Below are 25,978 nucleotides of genomic sequence, written 5' to 3'. Positions count from 1 at the left end.
TAACATTGGAGAACAGTAGACAGAACACCAGGTGCTGAATAATGCACTGCAAAAACACAAAATCTTACCAAGTGTTGTTGCTCTACTGATGTCTTAGTACATTTGAAATGCAACAAACTAACTTATAATTAACTTTTCAGGATGATATGGGAGCTTATTTTATGTCAATACTTTCCTAATATTGATGGAAAAGTACTAGATCCACCATCAACAGGCCCTGAGCTGTTACCTAGCAACGCCAATCAGCCAAGCCCGTCACCTAGCAACCAAGTTCTAGTTCCACTGATTATTTCACTTCTAACATTACTTTTTCCCCCTAGGTAAAAATGAAATAATCTGCCAACGAAACCAGTTTTAAAGAGTTAAAGAAAAGTTACTTGAAAGTTAGTGTTGTCTTATTTTAAGTGTATCAACATATTTGAACTAGAAACTACTTTGGTCGTTTTTGTGTTTTTGCAGTGTAAGAGTTCAGCAGAATAAAATATCTTGAAAATTTAGAAACACCAGCAGTTAAATGCTGTTCTTATATTCCTGATTTGATTTGTTTGATCATACAATAACAGTAAAGTCTAATTTAATGCTGATGAGAGACCTGGTGTCAAATCTACCCCCCAAAAATAACATTTGTATAATTCATGTTTGGCTACAAACTTTCAGACCTGACCAGGGTGAAAGAAAGAAACAAAAAACATTATTATGATTATTACATTTGCTCAATAAATTTAAAATGTAGGTCAGAAGGGTTCCACTGTTGATCAGTGACACTTCAGCAGGGCAGCAGGAAGGGATGAAGCCGTTAGCTGGATGATGGAGGACAGGCTCAGAGGTTCAGAGTGCGGAGGAGGTCAGTCAGCTGGCTTGAGTCAACTTAATACAATCCTGAAAAAAAAGAGACCCAGAGATTTAAAATTAAATCATTTAATGTGTAGTCAGCATACAGGTAAGCAGTTATTTGCTCTATTAGAGTCATAATCTAAGAGAAAGTTGATCCTCAATCTGTGTAAGAGCTGATAAATCAAAAGGAGGAATAAACACCTACATGAATTTAACATTTTTAAACAATGAAAATGTATATCATTTAATAAATATCAAGGCATTTTGAGGTTTGATATTTTCCACACACAAAACAGGGCAGTTCTTGTGTGTAAATAAAAATGAAAAACAAGAACATGTTCCATTGGCTTCTTGTGTGATTATTATCCAAACAGTCAGAGGAGGCTTTACTATTGTGGTTTTCAAACACAAAAAATAAACCAAAGATGACATCAATAGCAATATTAATTTTTTTCCCCACATGACTTACATTTTATGCACAAAATAAACCCCATGTAGCATGTAGCAGTTCTGCAGCGCCAGCTAGCATTACAGCGCTAATATTATCACTGCAAAACTGTTAGCTTGAACATAAGCAGGAATGATGAGTGAAATTAGGTTTTTGCTGTGTTATTTATTTTTCTATTTTTGTCATATTTTATAGCAACAAAATAACCAGTTCTGTAGCTGCTAGTAGCAGCTAGCTTTGATGCTAATATTAGCTTGTATGTAAACCGGAATGATAAATAATGACTCGGATTTTAGTTGTGTTGTTGTTTCACTTCTATCCTGCTCTAACCCAGTGCAACAACATACAGATTCTGTGTAGATGTTTTAACTAAATGACAATCGGAGCTTTACCTTTTACCTTTTTTACTTCCTGTTGTGGCTAGCAGTGCTAACGCTAGCTTATGCTTAATAATAAGCTGTAATTTGGCTTCAGTTCTGCAAAAGAGTCACACATGACATACAAATTTTATCTGAATGTGTAAAATATTTTGAGTTTTCAGTGTTTTTATAGAAACTCTTTCCTGAGTCAAGCTGTTTTGTCCCACAGCTACAAAAAAAGGTCACTGAAGCCTCCAGTTCCCAATACTTTGCTTATTATTTAATTTTGGGGATCTAAATAAGATATAGTGGTTAAAAATGAGGAAAGTTTTGCCAAAAAGTCATACGACTGTGATCAGACTGAGCGTCATCCAAGGTCAGAATTACTGAACAAATAATGAATCATAAGGTTTTAGAGTCACAATGCTTTCAACAGATTTGCAGGTTGTAACACAGACTGAATTACCCAACATTAATCTTTCCTGTTTTTTTCTGCTCAGAGTGAGAGTTGTGTCCTTACCGGCTATAACAGGCTGTTCCTGCAGTTCATGTTGGGGCCTTTAGACCTCATCTGCTCCTGAACAGACCCTGACTGTTAAAAAAACAAACAAAGAAAAAAACATTCAGTCACACCCGACAGGAGGCACACAGCACATTAAACAATCCTCACAGGAATGGGTAAAGATTTAAAAAATGAATAAATAAAACTAATTATTTTAGAAAACAAGTTAGATAATGCATGCTGGTATATAATAAAAATGTATAAATTAGTAAGATAAAATATATTAACTCCTTAAAAGCAAATTGCACACTTAATGGACCAAACAAACTTATTCAACTTGCATACTTTTTGTCAAAAGAAAATATACATATGATATTTAGAAGTTAATTTTAGACATAAACAAATAAACAAACACATTTAATTTATTAAAAATAATTATTCATCATGAATATTTTACATATAACAAGAATGCAGCAAGTAGTTTCTGGATGGAAAGCCAACAATAAAACTCTTGTCTTTTCCAGCAGCCATTGTACAGCACTGATCAAAAGTGTGGGGAGTTCCGCGTGGGTTGCTAGGTAATGGTGAACTGCACTGCAAAAACACTAAATCTTACCAAGCAATTTTGCTCTAGTCTCTAGTGTAAATAGTTTAGAAAACTTGAAATAAGACAAACTAACTTAAAAGTACCCTTTTAGCAAGATGTAGAGGCTCGTTTTATGTAAACAATTTCTTATAAATCAATGAAAAAGTTACAGTTCAATTGGTAGATAACTTAACTTATAACAAGACATTTTTCTCATGTTAAAGTTAATATATCTGCCAATAGAACTAGAACTTTTTCATCAATATTAAGGAATTATTTACTAAAAACAAGCCTCTATATCTTGCTGAAAAGTTTGTCTTATTTCAAATGTAATAAAATATTTGCACTAGGAACTAGAGCCAAATTTACTTGGTAGGATTTTGTGTTTTTGAAGTGCAAGTCAATTCTGATTTAACATTTAAGAGATTTTTGAAACGGCTCATTAATTTATGCCAAAAAACGGCTGGTAGGTTTTTTTTAAGGGCTTGGTCGTTTTTAGAAGCAGTGGAGACCAAAATGGAAGTATAAAAAAGTGAATTTTGCTAACAAAAACCCCCTTTAAGTAAGCTCCAGGTGGAAAAACCCAGTCATTAGTTTGATGTATTCTTGCATTCACACCAAACGACACTGGAGCAGGATTTCTAGGCTGGTCCAGAACGACCTCACTGACTGCCAGAGTGGAGGCAGATTTCCACATCCCAGATGTAAGAGAAAAGCCAAAATAGAAGCAGGAAGGATGCAGTGCCACAAGACACTTCCTGACACCCATACACACAGAGAGCGCCTCTGTCCTCATGCTGGACTGAAGCCTGGCCATCTCTGTTTGCTGGGAAGCTGCACAGATTTCCTTTTACTTTCTGTCCTGAGTTACAGTCAGGTAAACCGGAAAGGTCAGGCTTCAGGTGGAGACTAAGGCTGTGCCATCTCACCGGCTGCAGGCCGTCTCCCATCTCCCCGGAGCCGATGTGCGTTAGGTGGATGAAGTTTGTCGGCGCGCCGATCATGCTACGGTCGATCTTTCTCCTGTTCTTCTTCTACACAGACACAGAGATTTTTCACTTTAGATAAATAGTCATTCTGTCCTGGACAGTGGATCTGAAGGAGAAAGGAAATTTCAGAAAGAAATTATGGTTGAATGTAATAGGATTTTAACTGAAAACAACAGGTTAAAAGGAAACAGACCACGTGGACAGATGGTGCACCTGTTGCTCTGCACTGCAAAAACACAAAATCTAACCAAGTAGTTTTGGCCGAGTTTCTAGCGTAAACATCGTAGTACACATGAAACAAGACTAAACTGACTTACAAGTAAATTATTCCTTAATATTCATTAATAAAAACGTACTAGTTCCCTGCGGGTTACCTAGCAACGCCAGCTATGCCTAGCCCGTTACCTAGCAACCAAACTGTAGTTCCACTGGCAGATTATTTCACTTATAACATGGGAAAATGTCTTGTTACAAGTGAAATAATCTGCCAGTGGAACTAGAATTTGGTTGCTAGGTGACGGGCTGGGCACGGCTGGCATTGCTAGGTAACGGCACAGTGCCAGTTGATTGTCAGTGTAACTATTATTTTTATTTTTTATCAATATTAAGAAATTTTTGTCTTAAAACAAGCTCATATCTTGCTGAAAATGATTCATAAGTTATTTTGTCTCAAGTGTACTAACATATTTCCACTAGAAACAAGACAAAACATACTTGGTAAGATTTTACATTTTTGCAGTGCATGTATCTTTACAGGTCTTAATGGACATAGCAGTTTTATTCTATGTGCCTTTTTGTCGTCGCTCTATTTTATTTTGTGTGTCTTTTCTTTTTATATCTAATTTTTAATGCCTATGATATTTTTGTTTTCTCTGCATTTATTTATATTTTTAACCAGGTAAACCCCGTTGAGATCTAGATCTCATTTTTAAGAATGACCTCACTCTCCTCTAAGATTTTGTGTTTTTGCAGTGCAACATAAAATGTTTCATTATGGAAGTCAAACAAAATTAAACTAAAATTATTTTGTATTTTCAGATTTTAGAACAAATGAAAAAAAGAATATTGGTAGAAAAAAGAAATTTGGTAAAGATACTTTTAAGAGCCTGTTATATATTTTATATAAAGAGTTTGCATAAGTATTTAGAGAAAAGCTCTTGTTTGTTGTTGCATTCATAATCAAAAAGATTTCCTTATTGGTTTTTAAGAGCCACACGCGGCTCTGGAGCAACAGCTGCACTGCAAAAACACAAAATCTTACCAGGTATTTTAGTCCAGTTTGTAGTGCAATTATCTTAATACACTTGAAATAAAAACAACAAAAGAACCAACTAACTTATAAAGAAGTTTTCAACAATCTAGGAGATTGTTTTAAGTCAAGGATTTCTTAATATTGATATAAAATACATATTTCAAGTGTAGTGAGATACTTGTACTAGAAATGTGACCAAAATTACTTGGTAAGATTTTTTGCAGTGTGGCAGACCACTGCCCTAATGAGACGATTCTGGTGTTGAAATACTTTCAGATCTTTCTTATGCGTCTCTTTTGTTCCTCTGATGGTCTGTCTCTGATGTGTCTCCACATGTCCACATACTCTCAGTCTCAAATCACCACATTGAATCATGTAGGAACAACAAAACGTGACGCAACAGTCGGAGAAAAAGGAAAAACCCAGAGGAACCGCGAGGCCTCCACGATAAAACAGGAACTCCACACACTTCACAGCAGCAACTACAACAGATTTTACCTTCAGAAACTACATCCAACACCTGGAATTAGGTTTTAACTTCAGGTTCCTTCAGAGTTCAGCTCCTTTTGGTGCATTCAGGGACACTCGGAGCTCTGGGAATCAGCCAATGAAACCCCTCATTAAAACCTTGTTCGCCTCCCGAAGTCCAGTAAACCCCGCTGTGTGGAAACACATCCAAGCCGCAATCAAAACCATTTAGAAGTAATTTAAGAGGCTTATGCTCGGGATTATCCAGGGCCTTTATGTAACACAGCAGAACTAAAAGTGATGGGTGAACACAAGCGAGACGACAAGCCCTGAAGATCACACAAAGCCTGTAGTGTAGGAGAGGAGGATAATTTCAGACAATATATGTTTAAAAAATTATATGTGGATACACTGATCATAAACTGGTTTATCAGTGCTTAAGAAGAGATTCAACCCACAAATAAAACAATGTGAAGAAAATGCAAAAAACAGCTGAGAAAAAAGAAAAATGCATAAGAAAGATCAAGGCTGAAGGGGCTTGGATATAATGTTATAACTGCTGCTTTTATAGTATTTTATCATTTACTTTAATCATGATATTAAGGGGCAGTATTATGTTTTTCCAGCCACATAGGACCATTTTGTAGCACAATCAAGTAACTATGTTACCCCTCAGTAGTTATAAAACTAATTTGACTTAAAAGAAATTTGACTTTGTAATTTAATGCAATGAAATTGGGCCTCTGTCTCTTTAAAAACTCCTGCTCCTTCTGAAACTCAACCTTCAGGAAGTCGTTCCTCTGTTAACCCTTTAACAAAGTTTTTACCAGCGTTACGCTGAGAACAAGCTCGTTCAATGAGCTCAGCATTCCCACCGGGTGTTTGCTAATTTGCTCTGGCTAGTCTGAAGGAGCAGAGTGGGCGAGGACAGCTCTGGGAGGCGGAAGCTTGTTGGCTGCGAGGAGGAGCTGCGACTCGAAGGCGGAGCTAGGTCCACCCCCGGGTTTTTGCACAGCTGAATGGTTGCCATGGAGACAAATGCATCAAAGAAGCGACGCTGCGTGTATGTTTTTGATGAGGGACTAACATTATGACATGATGTAAAGCTCTTACATAATGCTGCCCCTTTAATTTCGCTAGTGGTTCCAAATGTTTGAAGAAAACGCAGCTACAGGGGAAATTTCTGTGAGATGGAGACTCGGACCACACACTGCAGCGGCTTCAACCAGCTGGGAGTGACTCACCGCTCGGCCTACACGCGTCCTCCTCCACAGCTACAGCTGCCGCCATGGCAACAGTAATTAAAAGAAAGCAACCGGGAAGCGCTGATGGACAAACTGGAAGGAATTTGACTCTTAATTTCATCAGGACGTGTGAGTAGGGCTGAGGTGTTGCAACAACGAGGAGCTGCAACTTTTAGCTCAACAATTACACAAACTCTCCTGACTTTTGTGAAGCTCTCTGTTTTAGATTTACTTGTGGTCATTTAGCAAAACCATGGGATTGCTCACAGAGCTGCGACTTTGCCAGATTTTAATGGCAGCAGTAAGCTTTAAGATTCAACAAACTGAGGCCTAATCCAATCCTGGAGCAGTTTATGTTACGCAACACAGAGTCTCCCGCAATTAAAGTGGAGCGGCAGGGAAAACGTCTCTCCTGGCAACCTTTGTGTTGGGCTGATAAACAGCTGCTTCTTCTTCATCCCAAATATCATCATCATGTAATCTGAGTCACTAACATCGAAGGAACACGCTGGAATTTCAAAATAAAAGCAGGTCACAGACATATGGAGCTGATCCTATGTTATGTTTTAACTCCATCAGCTGTTCAACAAACAAACAGTGTTGACACAGGCCACTTTACTGCCTATAACAGCTTACAGTGCATCACTATGATGCGCTCAGGTTCCCCATTACGAGTCAGTTACCAATTTTACAAACCACAGAAAGGTAAAAACAGTTAAAATCACTAAATATGGGGTGCAAATTGCAATAAACCCCACCAATAATATTACAAAGTGAAGCTAAATAATTTAGAAAGCAACGCAAAACAAAAAAGTACAGTGAAAATTAAAATAAATTCAGGAAAAAACAAAAATATATTATAGACTCTAAAAATGAAAATATAAAAGGAAAAGACACAAAACTGAAAAAAGACTCAAATGGACAAAAATGGTTGTTTAAGAGTAAAAAAAATATATACACTGCAAAAACAAAAAACCCTACCAAGTAATTTGTGTCTACCTTCTAGTGCAAACATATTAGTACTTGAAATAAGACAAAAACTAACTTACAAGTAACCTTTTAGCAACATGTAGGTTGCTAAAAAGCAATGTTTTTTTAAGTAAATAATTCCTTAATATTGATTAAATAAAAAACTGGTTACGCTGACAGTCAACTGGCACTGTGCCGTAACCTAGCAACCCCAGCTAAGCTTAGCCCGTCACCTAGCAACCAGTTCTAGTTCCACTGGCAGATTATTTCACTTATAACAAGACATTTTCCCATGTTATAAATGAAATAATCTGTACTTCGTCATCAAGATTAAGGAATTATTCACTCTCTAAAAAGTCACTTGTACGTTTGTTTAGTCTTTTTTCCAAGTGTATTAAGATATTTGCATTAAAAACTAGAGAAAAAATAGTTGAAAATGTAATTAGAGGCAATTAAAAATGATTGAAATGATAAACACAGACAATCATATTTTTTGTCGTGTCTGATAATCCATTCATTTCTTTTACATAATTTTCTGGAACAGCTGCAGTTTTACCGTCCAGATCCTGAAAGAGAAACTGCTTTTTTTTTTTTGAGTGAAGTCCCTGCTGTGTGTCTCAGTGCGTTTGTTAAAGGTGTATTGTTGTAGCGGTACAATGGAACAAACAGAAAACTCTAAAAATACAGGCGGAGGAAGGAGGGAGGAGGTCCCTGGAGAGAACCAGCGCAGAGCAGAACTTCCTCCCAGCACTGCCAGCGTACGCTCAATGTGAAGGTACATGTGGTGGGGTTTCACGCCCATAGTGCCAGGGGCCTACGCTAACTCTGTTAGCTCTTTAACATGTTAAACATTACAGTTCAGGCGAGACATTCACATACACACGCCATGGGGATAGCTGTTATAAAATCATGTTTAATTTTCCTTTGGGATTAATAAAGTATTTCTGAATTTGAATTGGGTTTGGAATGATTTAGGTTGTTTTCACACCTGATAGTCCAGTAGACTGGGTTCGATTGGGAGTCAAAGTTACAACATTTGTTACATTTTCATTTGGTGTGGTTCACTTTCACACCAAACTCTGTCAAACGAACCAAATACTTTTGAAAATGTGTTCCCCTCCTCGCCTGTGGTGGCGCTGCAACAAGAAACACCGACATGAAAACCGAAGAAGAAGACACTGAGCGCAACTTGCTTTTTCACAAAGTGGAAAATAATTTTGCAGTTGTAGGAATTTTCTTTTGTCTTTGGTAAAAGATTACGATCCATTTCTTCTACTAGCGCCACACTAGCGTGTTTGTTTTGATTGTATTTACCCAGAAATCCTATAGTCTATAGAAATCCTATAAGCTATAGTCCGCTTCCTGTTTTTTGAGCGGTCTCCGGTCCGCTTTCCATTCACATTTGCATTGGAATCACACCAGAGTTCACTTTAATTGAACCAAACCCTTGATTTTTAGGCGGACCAGGGTTAGCTTTTTTGGTCCACATCAGAGTTTGATTACACATTCACACCTCTTCAAACGAACCGGACTTTCTTGGGTTCGATTACAGCGGACTAAACAGGGCTGGTGTGGATGCACCCTTAGCCAAAAAGTAATTTTACAAAATGAAACCTGCACAAAATACATCTTTAGTCGATTCTAAACGAAAATTGGGTAGACACATTTTCATTTATTATGGATTTCTGTGTCAGGCTGCACTTTGGTGCATTTGGTATCACTGTTGCAGCAAGAAGGTCCTGAGTTTGAATCTTCTGCAAAGAGTTTGTTCTCAATGTGAATGCATGAGTTCTCTCCTGGTATTCCAACTCCTTCCCACAGTCCCAGGTTAATAAGTTACTCTAACATGCACTTATACTGCAAAAACCCAAACTCTTCCTAGGTATTTCTTGTCTAGTTTGTAGATCAGATATTTTAGTACTTAGTATAATAAGGCAAAACTAACTTACAAGAAAGTTTTCAGCAAGATGTAGGCTTGTTTTAAGTCGATAATTCCTCAATATTGGTTTTTTAAAAGTTCTTATTCCACTTGCAGATTCTTTCACTTATAACATTTACAACATACAGTAACTATTTACTAATATGTAACTATAATTTACCCAACAAGTGAAAGAATCTGCCAAAGGAACTAGAATTTGGTTGCTAGGAGACGGGCTGAGCTTGACTGGGGTTGCTAGGTAACGGCGCAATCCCTGTTTATTGTGAAATAAGTGAAATAATCTGCCCGTGGAACTAGTACTTTTTATAAACACTGAAGAATTATTGACTTAAAACAAGCTCCTATATTTGAAGAAAAGTTACTTGTTGGTTAGGTATGTCTTTCAAGAGTACTAAGATATTTGGACTAGAAACTAGACAAAAAATACTTAAATGAATTTAGTTGTTCAATCAAACAATTATTAACCCAATTTTAATGTGACATTGATGCCAATAAAGCATGAAATTTGAATGAATGGAACCGTACATCCACGTTTTCTTCTCGTCACTCTTAGCAACACCTGAATCATAATCAGGTTTATAAACATCAGAAGCTAAATGTTTAGCTAATGTTTAGCTACGCAGTGACTGCAGAATAAACTGTTCTGTTAGTACGACTGTACGCTGTTTTGGTGTGAAGTTTAAAAAGGGGAACTGAGAATCTGGTTCTGTTTTTGTTTTCTCACTGATGAAGGCATCATGAGGACACATCTGTTGGATATTTTGGAACAAATCCAGTCGCCGTCCTTTAGATTTGAACTTTGTTTAGGTGAATCAACAGTCAGTGCTCAGGTAAAGGTAACATTAAAGCTTTCTCCCTTCTCATTTAGTTCACAAATATTTATTCATACACAGGCTGGAAATGCACATTGAAGACTTATCATATCATAAACAAACCTTATATTATGTGATTGGAAAAATTAGAAAAAATGCAAATAAGCTAACTATTTACTAATGTGGCTATAATTTACCCAAATCATCTCTTTTCCTGAATGCTTTTTTTTTCTCTGGAACCTAACTCCAAATTATTTGTGGAAAATTCACCTTTTGCAGTTTTTTTAAATAAAATATTCTTAAAAATAACACACAATGTGCAAAGCTACTTGAGATAACGTTGGTCGTTTCTTTTCCTGGGTGCTAACTGGTTAAACTACAACAGCAGAAATAACAACGTACATATTTAGCTTCTAGCGCTAACCAGTTTTCACCACGTGTGTTAATGGATATTAAGGTCTATTTTGTGTTTGAACTATTAAAATAGGTAGTTATAAGCGGTTTTGGGGGAATCTCAAGTATTGTTATATTAGCTTGATTAGCAACGTTAGCACTACTAACAGCAATCCCTGTGAGTATTCCCAGTAGAGTGAACAAACTCTTTCCCTTTCTTTCAAGACTGCCAGGATTTCCTAATCCAGAATAATCTGATAGTCAGAAATAGACTCTTCAAAACGATAAAAAACAACAACTTTGTCTCAACAGATTCAGATTCCTGTAACTTCAGGCTGACGGGACGCCGACATGACTCTGCTGACAGAAAGTTATTTACAATCTAGTTTCCCTTCACAGAACTAAAAATAGTCTTTTTCAAAATTTCCACATCCAAGAGTTTCAGATCTGACCCAGTTATGCATGAAATCAGCTCATTACAGGCACCAGACAATTTCTCAGTGCATCTTCAGTGATAATTAGTAAAGTATCAATCTAATAAAGAATCCAACGTGTTATTGGTAATTTATTTTAGGTTGACCATTGAGTTGATCAAATATCTGGGGCTTTCACTGTATTTACATCATCAGACGTTCTTGAAAAAGTGTTTTACTTTGCAGTTTCGCTATGGAAAACACGTTCTAAAGTTACACTGTAAAAAAAGAACAGCAGTAATTTGGCTTAATCAAAATGTGAATATTTATTTTTCAGTCATATTTTCCTTCATGCTATTTACACATTTACAAATGTAGGAGTCCCAAACTAAATATTTAATTCACAAGCAAACATTTGGGAATTATATATTCACAAATATCTAATTTGTGAATATAAAAAATTGATTAAGTAGTTATTTTCTAAAACTAAATATTTTCTAACTAAATATTCAGTTGCTAAGTGCATGTTTAAGTGGGAGCTAAATATTTAGTTTTTAAACTAAAGATTTAACTACAAGTAAAATATTTATTTTGCTAACTAAATATTTAGTTCAGAACTAAATATTTATTTGACACTAAGCAATTAATTTCTAAGCTAAACATTTAATTTTAAACCAAACATTTAGCTGTGAATACTTGATATTCACAAATTAAGTATTTTTAAACTAATTATTTTCTAAATAAATATTTAGTTTTCAAACTAAATACTTGACTCCAAAATAATTTTTTTTCTAACTAAATATTTATTATTCAAAATAAATATTTAGCTAAGACCTAAACATTTATTTGTGAACTAAATGTTTAGCTTTCTAACTGAATATTTAATTTGAATCCTAAATATGTAGTTTGTAAAATTAAATATTTAGCTTTAGAACTAAAGCTAAATATTTAGCTATTAAAATTTTCAGTTTTAAACTAAATATTTAGCTTGCAAATTAAATATTTAATTTGGAACTCCGACATTTATATATGAGCACCCACATATTTATCCTCTATGACAGATTACCTAAACCAAATTTATTCTGTTAATTTTTTACAGTGTAACTTTAAAATGGGCTCCCATGTGGATCAGAACCAGAGGTGTTGGTTTCTCACCGGAGGAGGCTTGGCTACAACGCAGCAGCCCATCTTGTGCCAGAAGTCGCTCATGCCGACGGTCTGCCTGTCCAGCGGCTGGCCGTTGCTCTCTGCTGCCGCCCTGCAGGCCCGAGTAGGAACTGCAGTCTGTGGATAATCCTGGGGCATCCAGACAAAACGCCACACAAATGTAGACAGTCAGAGGGTAAAACCCTGAAAACCCCCCACCGTAGATTAAATAATAAAAATCTACAGATGGACTCCAGGTGGTTCAGATTGGAAAAAAAGAAAATCAGGATATCCACAAATTTCCTCTGGTGAAAAATCCTCAGGGGCAGAAAATTTTAATTCAAATTTACTCCTCAGAAGATTCAAACGTTGGAATCCAAACGTCCTGCAAAGACAGAAAAAAAAAAACATTACAAACTTTTTCTTTTTCCAGATCAGAACATTAAATAATTTTGTCTCATTATAAGTTGAATCCTCTGACTGAAATTTGCTCCTTTCCTTTATCACATTATTCACCTTTCAGTGCCTCAGCGACCAGGAATTATTTTAATGCCTCTGCAGTTGTCCACCTCAACGACTCAAACGGCCTCAAGTTTCTAAACTACCACCATCAATCTGCAATCTTTAAATTGCTCCACATTAGATTGCTTTATCTGCCAGTGAGCCAACGCGCTAACGGCTTGATTTAGCTTTCTAAAACAACTAGACCTTCATCTGACCTTCAGTTATTTTCTCTAAAAGAAAACGCCTCAAATTGAAGCCACAATGCAGAGCAGAGCTGCAGATTCATGAAGCTACCAAATAAGGCTCTGTGAAACTCTAACGGCGTATGTGATTACATTTCTTAGATGCTTAAATGGCACTTATGGTCCAAAAATCACCACGTTTCCAGGAGAAATCCTCAAACATGAGCAAAGTCTTCTGAAAACGTTGAGGCAGTCCGTCATTGGGCTGCATGGGAACCAAACCCGGGGAGACGTCAACACGGCAGCAACATTAAGCGTGACTAAACATTAGGTGTGGTCCAAACACGGAGCAGCAGGAAGTAACACAAGCAGACATGCACACCAGGAGCTGCAGGGAGGCGCCGGCGACTCAGAGCAGAAAACTGCTCAGGCTGAGGATCACTAATCTAACAAACATTCAGGAACTAACAGCCTGAAATCACCCCAAAATAATACATCACGTTTATTAAAATATTAAACTCTTTTCTTTTTTCTTTGAACAGATTCTGAAACTGTGGATGTTAAACTTTACAACATGGAAATAAAAAAAAAAGAAGTCGTTCCTTAACTACCAAGTGTTGTGTGCATTAATAACATTTATGGCTATTTGTAACTTAGAAGCACAACAACAGAAAAATAGACTTGAGGTGTTTTGGCAACCATTAAATATAAATATAATCCATTAATTTCTATGTACTTATCTATTTAATTTGAATTATTTTAAATTTAATAAAAGTCATAATAGCTATTTTTAGGTCTGAGTAGCAGCTCACGCCTAAAGATAGCATCTCTAAGGACCAGTTTATGCAGCTTATCTGCAACAAAAAAATTATATTAGGGTTTATTTGCTCTAAAAATAAAATAAGCAAGAATATTCTACTATAACCAACAGGAAAATTGTTTGCAGTACCTGCTGTTCAACCCAAAAGGGCAGCACCGACCCGGTTTGAGGCTAAGCATTTAAAAAATAAACACATTTACAAAACATGTCTCAATTTGCACATTAGAATAAAGATAGTACCCTTAAAATCAATTTATACAACGTTTCTGCAACAAAAACGTTGACTTGGGGTATAGTTACTTTTTAAATGAAATAAAATATTGGACTGTAACCAATGGGAACATTTGGTTGCAGTACCCGCTGTTCAGCCCAAAGAGGGCAGCCGGTTTGAGGCTAAGCATTGCAAATTTTACAAAAAAATTGTTTACAATTTGCGCAGTAACATAAAGATACAAGCCGTAAGGACCAATTTGTACAGCTTATCTGCAAGAAGTTACTCTATAAACAAAGTAAATTGTCACTTTTATTGCTTAGAAAATAAATAAATACAGTGAAATGTTAAAAAAAAAAACATTTGCAGACCAAAGATCAGCTTTCAGGAGGCACAAAATGTACAACTACAGGCATCGAATGTAAAAATGATTCATGAACCGGAGCAGGAAACCTGTTCCTTCAGGGCAGAGTTTGTTTATGGGATCGAATGTTTCATGCTGGTTGAAATTAGTGGGACACGTTGCTGGTGGCAGATTAATTAATTATCTTCACCTGATGTTGTGACTTTTATCTGTGGGTTAATTAAGGAGGATAAATCAGTTTTTTTTCCTGCTTGTTTCTGTATTTCAACCAGATGAACCTCGGCCGGATGGCGGGAGGCGTTCGCTGCGTCCCAATCAAAAGCTCTAACTGCGTCTAACTGAGTCGGCTCTGCCTGTTAGAAAAATATCTGGAGTCCCTCCAACACATTTCAGCAGATGATAAGGGAGGAATGTGGAGGCCAGAAACATGTAGCTTCATGCTTGACATCCACAAAGATCAGCAGAGAGGAATTCAGCCTGAGGGGTCCGCTTCGCCAAGGAGAGGACTTCCTGTGTGGGAATCAAACAGCTCATCAAACTGTGGACTGAAAAGTCTGAAGGTCTCCACCAAATCCTGGGGACTTTTTAAATTATTTTCCATTTTGACGACTCGGTTCCCTTCATCAGCTGCTTTCATCTGGACTCAGACAAACACTCAGATGCTGTGTTGTCTGAGCGAGCCATCACTCGAAAAACATTCCACACGTCTGAGTTTAATCTTACATAAATTACTCAAACCGTCATTTCGACACATCAGGACAGAAAACGCCTGTGTGTGACGGTTTTACCTCCAGTTGAAACGCTGCTGCTGCTGTCCGTTTGTAAACACTTTCGCCCTCTGGGTAACAAACGTGTTCACCTCTGGATTACAACCAGAGTGTAAATTGAAACAGACGAAGTTTGGTGGACAGAAAGAATAAAAGCTGCATTTTGTTTTCTAAAATTTAATCTAAATTTACAAAACGTTTATTTCTACAGTTTTTCTGTGACCTGCACTAAAAAAACACAACGTTTAACCAAGTACTTTTTGTCTAGTTTCTAGTTAAAGTATCTCGGTGTACTTGAAATAACACAAAACTAACTTATGAGTAACTTTTCTGCAACATGTAGTAGCTTGTTTTAAGTAAATAATTCCTTAATGTTGACAAAAACTCTCTAGTTCCAGTGCCAAGGGGAACTAAGCCGTTACCTAGCAACCCCAGCCAAGCCCAGGCTGTCACCTAGCAACCAGTTGTATTTCGCTTTTAACATGGGAAAATGTCTTATTTTGCTTTAAAGTATTTTTTCATGAATATTAATAAATTATTTACTAAAAACAAGCTCCTAAATCTCACCGAAATGTTACTAATAAGGTAGTTTTGTCTCATTTTAAGTGCATTAAAATTAGATTTTGTATTTTTCCAGTGAGACAGCAGCAAAATTCTGCTGCATGTTAAATATTAGTATAAACAAAAGACGACAGTGACAGGACTGGAGAAAAAGGAAGCAAAGAGGCTCAATTGGGTGTCAGAATTTGAAGTGATGCAAGTGTTCAGGAATTTGCATTTCGGCGTCTGCAGTGGATAGACGGACAGACGAATGGCCGTTCATGAGTACAAGCAGCACAATGGTGCAAACTCAGTCTAAACTTCCTGTCCTGCTGTCTGTTTGTGCGCCGCTATAATAAATTTTGTCCCATTACATCACTGGGAGGAGGTAAACTGCTCCTCCCCTCCCATTGTGTTGTTTGCAGGTGGCAGGATCCACAGTCTGTGCAGAAAACTTGATTCATTCTCATTTATTTACTTAGCTTTGCTACCGATCTACAGTTCTCCAGCCTTTCTGAAGGTCTTTGACTCCTAAACCAAATGATTTCAGTCGCGTCTTAATAAAAGTGACCATAAGAACTATTTTAAAATTGTTTTTTAAGGTAACTGTGAATGTGTTGCAGTAATTATTGTCCCACAAGCACAAATAGTGTTGCTAAAGAACATTCCCATTTGAAATACTCTTCTTTGGGACACAAAGACGTGTATTTTATATAATTAAACTGCATAAAGTACCTGGATTTAATCATAATCATCTTATCACTTCAAATCCCAATAAGCTGCTGTTGGCCACGCCCCAAAACTCTGCGTTTACACCTGAAAATGGCTGCAAACAGATGCACAATTATACAACCGTACATCTTTGAAAAGCAGAAGTGGAGCCTCCTGCACAACCAACAAGAAGGCAGGAAGTTGCTTTCTGGATGGTAAGTCAACAACAAAACACTTGTCTTTTCCAGCAGCCATTGTACGGCGCATGCTGCAGTAAAACCAGCTGAACAAAAGTGCTGGAGCTTCGATTGGGTTGCTAGGTAACAGGCTGCACTGGGCTGGTATTGCTAGCTAACAGCGCAGAGCAGTTGAATGCGACTTAATCAGGAGATTTTTCAAACACCAAAAACCATTAAATTATGGCCAAAAAAACAGCAAGGTGGTTTTTGAAAGCAAAAATAGGTTTTTGTTTTAAGAAGCAGTAGAAACACAAATGGTAATAAAAATAAAAATAAACCAAACTTATCCTCTCAAAAGGTCAGACATGAAACGTTATGCTGCCTTCAGAAAGCCTGCTACTACTGATGCTGTTCGAAATATTTATTCAACAAATACAGAAAATATAGGATTCATGCTTAAAATACGTGATTATTTACTTTTATTGTGTCTATATTCCAGTTTTTGTGACATATTTATCTGCTGGACAGTCCAAAAATATCCAAGCAACCAAAACAACAATAAAAACAAAAAGCCACGGTTGCCACCGGCCTGCTGATGTGAGAGCAGCTGAGCGACGATCAGCTGGAGGGGAGAATCAGCTGAAGCGCCACAAAACGACAACAACAGCCCGTCTGTTGGAGACGAGCGGCTGCAGGTCACACGATCACACTTCAAGCAGACGGGAGAGAGGCGGAGAAACGTTTATTTACACACGACGGCCGAGATGTCTGACCTCTGAGTTTCACAACGACCCCGGCGAACTTGATGACTAGCATCAGAAAAGCCTGCAGACAGGAAACCTGACAACTGAAACCTGGCCGTCTTCTCTGTGGGAATTAGGCACATCTGCACTGAAAAACTCTAATGAATAAGTTAAAGTCTAAGAAATTAATGTTAATGCTAAAACCCAAAGGAAATACATTTCCTGTTTAAAAGCAACTTTCTTGAGTTTTATTATCAATTTTAACAAATCTTTAATGTCAAATTATGAACATGACAGTGAAAACATCTGAGGAATTGCTGCCAAAATAAATGCCAGTTGATGTTTTGTAAGCTGTGAAAATGCCTTTTGTGTAAAACATGAAATATTTAAATAACACAGAGACTGTGTTATTTAAATACACAGCTGTTATTCTGCTCCACTTCCTCCTTTATAGACCTGGTCACACTTCCTGCTTCAGTTTATCTGAGATCACAAGCAGGCAGTGATGAGACAAAAACAAACAAACAAGGCCATCAGCTGAATAAAAATGAAATGGGATCAGATTAAAGAAGAAGAAAAAAGGATGGAGCCAGGAAAACCAGGTCTTGGGTTTTACAAAATCTCCATATCGTTGCTTTTTAAGAAACTATAAATCCTCTCAGGAATTCAAGAAGATTTACTATTTTAGTTTTATAATGTACAAACTAAATAAACTTAAAGAATTAACCAGAAAAATTCAGTCTTTTCATTAACTCCTGTTGTTGTTTTTTGTTCTTTATTACATCTTTTTTTTTTGACATTTTTGGCATCCCATACAGAGAAGCTGGTTGGCAGGGGAAGATTTTTATTGAGATAAGACAATATCTGAAGATAAAGTATTAATTATGATATGAATTTTATTAATTCATGTCAACCTGAATAGTTTTCACTGATTCAGGACCTTCACCTGGAAAATATTATAGATTTTGTGGTAGTCATTTAGACTTTTACTGAAGTACAAGTTCAAAAAAACAACAAACAAATGTCATAGAAAGCAACTCTGCACCTTGACTATAGTTATTATTATTTACATTTACATATTTTCCATTACGTTATATTTAGAAGAACAATCATTTTTGATGTTACGCCTTTTTGTTTTACATTTTTGAGTAAAAACTATGAAATCCTGGTGCTTTTACTCAAAGCTCTGGCAGCGTTAGACTCTTTTACTGGCACCACTTGAAAGGCAACGACTCGTTCTCTGTCATTTTCATACTTTTACATCAGTTTTTAACATTTTTTTCTAAGTAGAGACACTATTTAGGGAATGTATTTTAATTCATTGAGGGGTTTTTTGAATCCTCAACATTCAGTTTTACCCCATCATCACATTAAACATCAGGCTGAACAGTAAATGACTCCCTGATCAGTCATCTAAAAGCAGCAGACGTTTCCGTGTTGGCCACACTTCCAGGCAGAAATGACGTCTTATTCTCAGATTTTTATTGATTCTGACCTAACGAAACCTAAAGTCTCCCCTTAAAAATGCATCATTTGTTTTTATGCGTTAATATGTGCCGCAAAACCTGGAAGGAGAGACTGCATCACCAAAACCACTTCTCTTCTGTGATTAGTCAGCGCCCTAATCTGATGAAATCAGAGGGACCTAATGGACTACAAAGTTCAAACACACAAGGCGAAGTAATGGATTACTCATCAGGATTTCTGTAGTTTTCCAGGACGTGGCCACGAGAATCATTAAGAAATGCTTTCAAAAGTTATTCCTGTTTGCTGTGAGCCAAGATGAGGCAGTTAATGTACAACACAGTGGAAGAGAAATCCAATAAAGGCGACATGTTGTGCTAAATCCACATTTATCGAGTCTTTTACTTCCATTTGGGTTTCAGCTGCTTCCCAAAACAACCCAAACCCACCCGGGCATTTAACGCTTTTGGCGTCTGGAAAATTACCCGTTCCTAAAATCTACAGGACGTAGAATCACAAACCAGGAGGCACTGCGCCCGTTACCTAGCAACCCCGAGCGAAGCCCAGCTCGTTGCCTAGCAACCACAGAAGGCTCCAGAACAGCTAATTCTGAAAGGAACTCAAACTAGTCAACTGACCAGATTGAAATCTAATTATTTACGGATGATTTTGAACAAAAACATTTAATGAGCATGTTTTGTATCAGGCCTAACCTAACAGGTCACATTAACCTCCTGGGGAGCAGCTGGGTTAGCTAAACTACTCCAACACTTCAAATGTTTCTTAGTTAATCTTTAGTTTGTTCTTGTGTTTTCATCCATCACTTCCACAAAGCTTTCACTGAAACAAAACCACACAGAGCCTAAAGCTTCTTTCACTTTTGGTTATGGAGTCCTGGTACTTTTCCTCACCGTATTACTTTCTCCTACTACTCTCCATTATCTGCAGCTTTGCTTTGCTCAATTTTACACTCTTTCTTCATATAATCTTTTTTACATAATTCTCCAGAAATGTCAGTATCTGACAGAAGAAAATGTAATTATCCTTTTTCCTTACAAATCTTGATTTTTTTTATTTAATATCTAAATAGAAATAAAACTGTGTTAAAAAATTGTGTGATTTTCCCCCCTTTGTTGTTCCGAATGGGTTTAATTTAACTGGACTGAGAGCAAAAACGGCTCTTTGACTTGTAAAGATTCCTGGTAAATTTACAGCGGTATGGAAAGAAAGTTTTCCTTCTTGGAAGCATCATATAAGCAATCACACGGTGAAAAATTTGGCTCTGTGTTTCTGTTTATTGCAAAACGAAACCATTTTTTCCAAGCTGTAAAACAATTAAGAGTGAATAATGATAATGCTGGAACATATTTGGGACTTTGTCAAAGTAGGAAAGCCTTTATTAATGTTCCTATTAAAACTATTTACTTATTGTTCCAGTTAATACTGAACAGCGACGTGTTATGAAACTATTAGTTGTTATAAGTGTTTACAAAAGTGATTTTTAATGAGTCAAAGTCCTGAACTCCTTATCAGGTCGCCAGTGAACTCCTTGGACTTTCTGTTTACGGAGGTGAGCGAGAGCTGTAAAATAAAACCCTATTAGCGCAGAGTAAATACCAGCCAACAGGACGCCTCTCTCTGCTTTCCCTTTTTAACAAACGCAGTTTTACGACAGGAAAGCGTTGACCCCTGAATATGAAGACGGAGCGTTTAAGGTGGCAGAAAGTGGAGCGGCTACAGCTGGAGACGAGCTTCACAATGACGCCTTTTCATCCAGACGTTTAAAGGCAGAAAACTTTCCAACCGGTTAACGGTCGACCCTCCTGTTCTGACACAACGAGCAGCTTTCACTTCTCTCCCTCGGGAAGCAGAAAGTTAACACACCTTAAAGTGACGCCAGCCTTCAGGTTCACACTGAACAATGACGCTTTCAGCCGATTCAAAACGCTCAATCGATTATTCCAACGATCAGGCCGGTAAGAAATGGGAACCTTTTGCACATTTTTCATTTGACCACTTAAATCTTCTTTCATACAGTATTAGAAAAAAAATTAAAAGATGCAAATAAACAAACAATTAATTTTTAAAATAAGAAAACATGGCAACACTTTATTTGACGGGTTGTGAATGAAACTGACATGAAATCATAAAAATTACATAACACCTGTCATAAACATGAAGGAGTCTTTGTGAATATTTATGACTGTTGTCATAAAGTGTCATTCAGTAAATCATGACACTGTTAATACAACGTTGACATTATTCAAAATGCCTTTGTTATGACAACTTGACAGTTGTTGTCAATAACCGATTAATCGCGATTGATACGATTAATTGTTTCAGCTCTAGTCTGAAATAAAACATAAGAACAAATTAGATGTAAGTTTTTATTGCAGATATAAAACAGTCCTATAGATCTATGCAGATTTTCGCTAAATTTCCCAATTTAAATAATTTAAATCATTGATTATTGATCCAAATACGACAACAGAGCAATAATCCGCTATTAAACATCAAGACTCCACTTTTAAATGTTTCATAGTTTCTTACAAATCAGGGATTAAATTTCCTGTAAAACACAAAAAAGCATTAAAGAGTCTCTGAACCAAAACACTCTGGGTTTTGGTTCTGGTTCTGGGTTTTGGTTCTGGGTTCTGGTTCTGGGTTGGTGAGAGGTTCAGTAAAACCTCCTGCTGTGATTTAACTGGATGCAGGTTGTTGAAGGGATGATCTCAGCGAAGCGTTTGACTTCATGACACACACATCCGCTGCTGGTTCTGAGACATTTGTCAGAACCTGAAATCCAGCCAAGCTGACGTTTAATGTCAGTGAACCGGGCCGACTGTGGGAACCAGATAACAAAAGAAAACCTAGAGATAAACATTCGAGACTGAATCTTACCAAGAATGTCTTAGTAATCACATAATTACTCCGGGGTTTTATGCAAAACCCACTTTTGGGTCCTTAAAGTTGGGAATCAGGCAACTATTTGGGAGACACTTCAGTGAAGACGTCAGTCCTCAAGTCTCCAGCGTTGACGCAACACATGTTGCCCAACGACGTTTATCCTGACTGCACTTCATTTGCACCATAACATTTGTGAGATCAGCAAAAGTTTTCCACTTTGTACAGAGGAGATTTCTTGGCCTCCATCAGTTTCAGCCTTGAAGGGGATCAATTATGAAAAATTCACATTTTGCAGAATTTTATTCTTCAATTTGAAACTCAACTGCTTCTAGAAACAACCCAAGCTCTTGAAAAACAATCACTAAGATATTTACTGGCAATAAGTTACAGTTTTTTGGTGTCTGGAAAATGAGCCGTTTCAAAAACCACCTGAATGTTAAGTCACATTTGATGGGTCCTGTGCCGTTACCTAGCAACCCAGCTGAGGCCAGCCCCGTTACCTAGTAACCAAAGCAGAACAGCATGTTTGCTCAGCTTCTGTTGATGTACAATGGCTGCTGGAAAAATCAACTTTTGTTGTTGACTTCTGGAAACCATTTGCTGCATTTTTGTTGGTTGTGCAGAAGGCTCTACTTCTACTTTTCAGAGACATATAAATGAGAATCTGTTTGCAGCCATTTTCATGTGTGACTGTAAACACTGAGTTGGGGGCGTGGCTAGCAGCAGCTAATTTGGATTTAAAGTGACAGGACGCCAAAACAGCTCATTCAGAAACGAGTTCAGAGCTTAGCGGAATGAAATCTCATCATCTAAGAACGATTTTTGCAGAAAATGTAAAGAACCTGTTTTGTTCAAGCGGTGTACAAACCTTTTGCCATGTTGGCCAAAATCGTCAGCTTAGAAATAATTTCAGAACAAAAAAATATAATTTTAAAAAATGTAAAATCACCAAAATGTTGTTGTGATTATTTTAAATCTAGGAACTATTTTAATTAAGCAAATACAGTAAACCAATTTTTTGTAGGAACTGGATCAGAGAGAAAAAACTGCAAATAGGATTTGATGGTGAAAGAAATCCAGTTTGCTTTTAATTTTTGGGCTCAATTGAAATAAACTAAAAATATATTTTGAGCGATAAAAAACGGATCTAGGTCAGTTTTTATTTGAAAACACTTCCTGCATTTATCTGAGCTTTAATACAGCATTAAAAAGCAGATTTAGGTCCACCAAATGTAAACTTTAGAGTAGATTTTAATGAGTAGATGTGGTCGTAGTTACCATGACAACAAAAGGAAAACAGAAAGCTTGGAAAATATGATCACTTTATGTGGCATATAACATTTCTCTATGTAATTTTTAGTTTAAAAGTCACAGTTTTTTCCAAATTTATTCAATTTATTCTTGAGGGGGGCCGAACAAAATCATCTGAGAGACCACAAACGGCCCCCGAACTTCACTTTGAACACCTTCACCCTGAAGAAAATGGAATTTTTATGTCATTATGCAAACAACTGACATTTTCAGCTGTTTGCATAAATCCCCACTGTTCGCTGAACTTTTCCAGGCCGAAATAACTAAAAACATTTTTACTTAGAAAGAGGCGTCTCTTTATCTGGAGAAAATCAGATCTCGTTATCTTGAAAACAGATTTTCATGCCGTTCTCTGCTTCCACTTTGAAACTAAAATCCAGCATTAACAAGACAGGAACGAATTTCTGAAGCCAATTCAGAACAATTTTGAAACAAAGTCTAAAAACACAATCAGCAAAAAGTCCATAAACAGCAGGAACAATGCAGAAACCAGTTTCCTTGAAACCAAACTGTATTTAACTTTAATCTCCAGTCGTTTCCCTTAAAAGAAAAACATCTTCTCACCAGTCAGAAACCAGTCCCCCCACTGCAGCAAACAGGACTAACTGGGTTATCTGTGAGGAGGTCAAACCCATAACTGGGTCACAGCTACAGCTCAATGTAGCGTTTAGCTTAAAATGCTGTATTTGCATTTGGCACAACAACAACAACAAAAAAAAAACGGACTAAAAGCTCAAAGCTGCAGCAGAATTGATGAGAAATTTCTGCTGGCTCAGAGGTTTTCTTCTTTTAATTTTCCAGAAATGTTTGCCTGGAGAAACGTGAATCCCAGTGGAAAGTCAGGGCTTTCCAGAAATGACTAAACATGTTGCTAACGTAACCGCTGTAACGCTGTGAATACATCCCGCAGACACTGGGAACACTGGGAACACTGGGAACAGAGCGCCGCAGTGTTTCCCTCCTTCCAGCTCACCGCACGCCTCTAAACCCTCTGCAGATCTGTAATTTGGCTCCAGATCTATAGATCTACACCCAGAAACTAGAAGCCATCCGTCACAGCCCAACAGTTATTTTTGGCTCATCCTGAGCAGAGGGGTCGTCTGCGACCTCCGACCTCTGACTTTTACCTCCACCTTCTCGCTCTAATCGCCTGATTGTTTCCGCTCTTTTTGTTTTTTGTCCAAGAAAAGAAAAGTTGTTTTGGCAGGAGAGTTTTTAGCTGCAGATTCATTTAAATGTTTAGATTTTACAGAACTAAACGATCAGGTTCCTCATTACCTGATTTGTTATGGTTCTTTACTCAAACTACACTGCAAAAAACACAAAATATTACCAGATTTTTTGGTCTAGATTAGTCGAAATATCCTAGTACTTTTGGAATAAGACAAAACTAACTTACAAGTAACTTTTAAGCAAGAAATAGAAACTTGTTTTAAGTCAATAATTGGTTAATATTCATGAAAAATACTTTATTATTTAACAAAAAATAAGAAATTATTCACATAATAACCTTTCAGTGGAACCAGTCATTTTTAAATCAATATTAATGAATTATTTTATACAAAAATCTTCTACATCTTGCTGAAAAGTTACTTGTAAGTTACTTTTGTCTTATTTTAAGTTTATAAAGATATTTGCACTAAACTTGACTGGATATACTTGGTAAGATTTTGTGTTTTTGCAGTGCACAACTCAGACAGACAGACATTTCTCTACACTGCAAAAACATAAAGTCTTACCAAGTAATTTTGTTGGTTTTGTTTCTGGTGGAAATATCTTAGTACATTTGAAATAAGACAAAACTATCAAGTAACTTTTCAGCAAGAAATAGGATCTTTTTAATGTAAATATTTCTTGACTATTGACTGAAAAGTGGTAGTTTTTTTCCACGTTAATCTTGAAATAATGAGGCTCTTTTAGCTCATCTAAAACACCATATTATCCCACCGGTCACAACCGATCATAAAACATACTTTTTCCTATATTTTCCCACAATTTTTAAAATTATTTCCCCTTGATTAGTACAAAGGGCAATCAATGATATCTGATTTTAATATTTTCATGTCTGGGAAAATTTGGGGTTTGAACGAGTTAAGGACTTATTACCTCAGAACAAACTCCTATGTCTTGCTTAAAAGTTAATTCTACGATAGTTTTGCCTTATTTCAAGTGAACTGAGATATTTCCACTTGAAACAGGACTAAAATTAGCTGGTAACATGTTGTGTTTTCGCAGTGCACAGAGGAGAAATGAATAAAATGGATTATGTGCGATAATTTCACCTCGTCCAGACAGGAAATCCAGCCCAGAGAGCGGAGGGTAATGAAGCCCAGGGGAGTTTTCCTCCCATGAGTTCTGCTGTATCCTGTGACCCGTTAGATTCTCTGACCCGATTAGAAACTCCACTCTGCTCTCTTGTACCTTCAGCACAACCTGAACCCTCATTTCAGGAGGTAAACAAGCTTTCAGGCTGGTGATCTAAACTGAACCAGAAAAGCGCCTGAAAAGCAGTAATTACTAACATGCTTCCTGCCCAAAGCCAATGGGAGCAAAGAGGCATCTGAAAATATTTAAAAACCTCTAATCGAGTCTCAATCCACATGTCAGCGTCATTTAAACTGCCTGAAGCGACTCGTGTGTACAGTAGATTAATAATTCACAGATCAATCTGTCCTTCTGGGAGGTGGTTGACCTGCGAACTTCAGCTAACATCTGGAGATTTTATGCATTTTACTCAGTTTACATGTTTCTCCAGTGAATTACAATGAAATAATAGTTCGTGTTGCTTGTTTTTAATGAAAAAGAGGCAGCGGACTCACCGGAGAGGAGCAGGCAGGGAGGCAATGAGCGGCTGAAGGAGTGAGATCATGAACCAGCTGCAGCTTTCTGACAGACTCTCTGCCTTTTTCTCTCTGTGTTTG

General features: G+C 37.0%; 1 protein-coding gene across 1 annotated transcript; it reads right to left on the bottom strand.

Annotated features, from left to right (window-relative positions):
• Nucleotides 1-402: 402 nt before the first annotated feature.
• On the bottom strand, nucleotides 403-25,978 carry cdc42se1 (CDC42 small effector 1). The gene is made up of 5 exons (XM_028035571.1): nucleotides 25,877-25,978; nucleotides 12,364-12,739; nucleotides 3,659-3,763; nucleotides 2,162-2,233; nucleotides 403-879 (listed from the first exon to the last, which is right to left on the bottom strand). The coding sequence occupies exons 2-4, from the start codon at nucleotides 12,511-12,513 to the stop codon at nucleotides 2,165-2,167; spliced, it is 324 nt and encodes a 107-aa protein (XP_027891372.1). The 5' UTR covers nucleotides 12,514-12,739; nucleotides 25,877-25,978; the 3' UTR covers nucleotides 403-879; nucleotides 2,162-2,164.

The sequence above is a fragment of the Xiphophorus couchianus genome, chromosome 13 (assembly GCF_001444195.1).
Source record: "Xiphophorus couchianus chromosome 13, X_couchianus-1.0, whole genome shotgun sequence".
In the NCBI taxonomy this organism is placed as follows: Eukaryota; Metazoa; Chordata; class Actinopteri; order Cyprinodontiformes; family Poeciliidae; genus Xiphophorus; species Xiphophorus couchianus.
This window is presented reverse-complemented; position numbering and strand designations above follow the sequence as displayed.

What these genes read in the sequence shown, in the direction of transcription:
- cdc42se1 (XM_028035571.1), bottom strand. Translation starts at nt 12,513, where the DNA reads ATGCCCCAGGATTATCCACAGACTGCAGTTCCTACTCGGGCCTGCAGG. An exon ending in TTGTAGCCAAGCCTCCTCCG is followed by an intron (nt 3,764 to 12,363) that starts GTGAGAAACCAA and finishes GTGTCTGTGTAG; the next exon opens with AAGAAGAACAGGAGAAAGAT. An exon ending in TGGGAGACGGCCTGCAGCCG is followed by an intron (nt 2,234 to 3,658) that starts GTGAGATGGCAC and finishes TTTTTTTAACAG; the next exon opens with TCAGGGTCTGTTCAGGAGCA.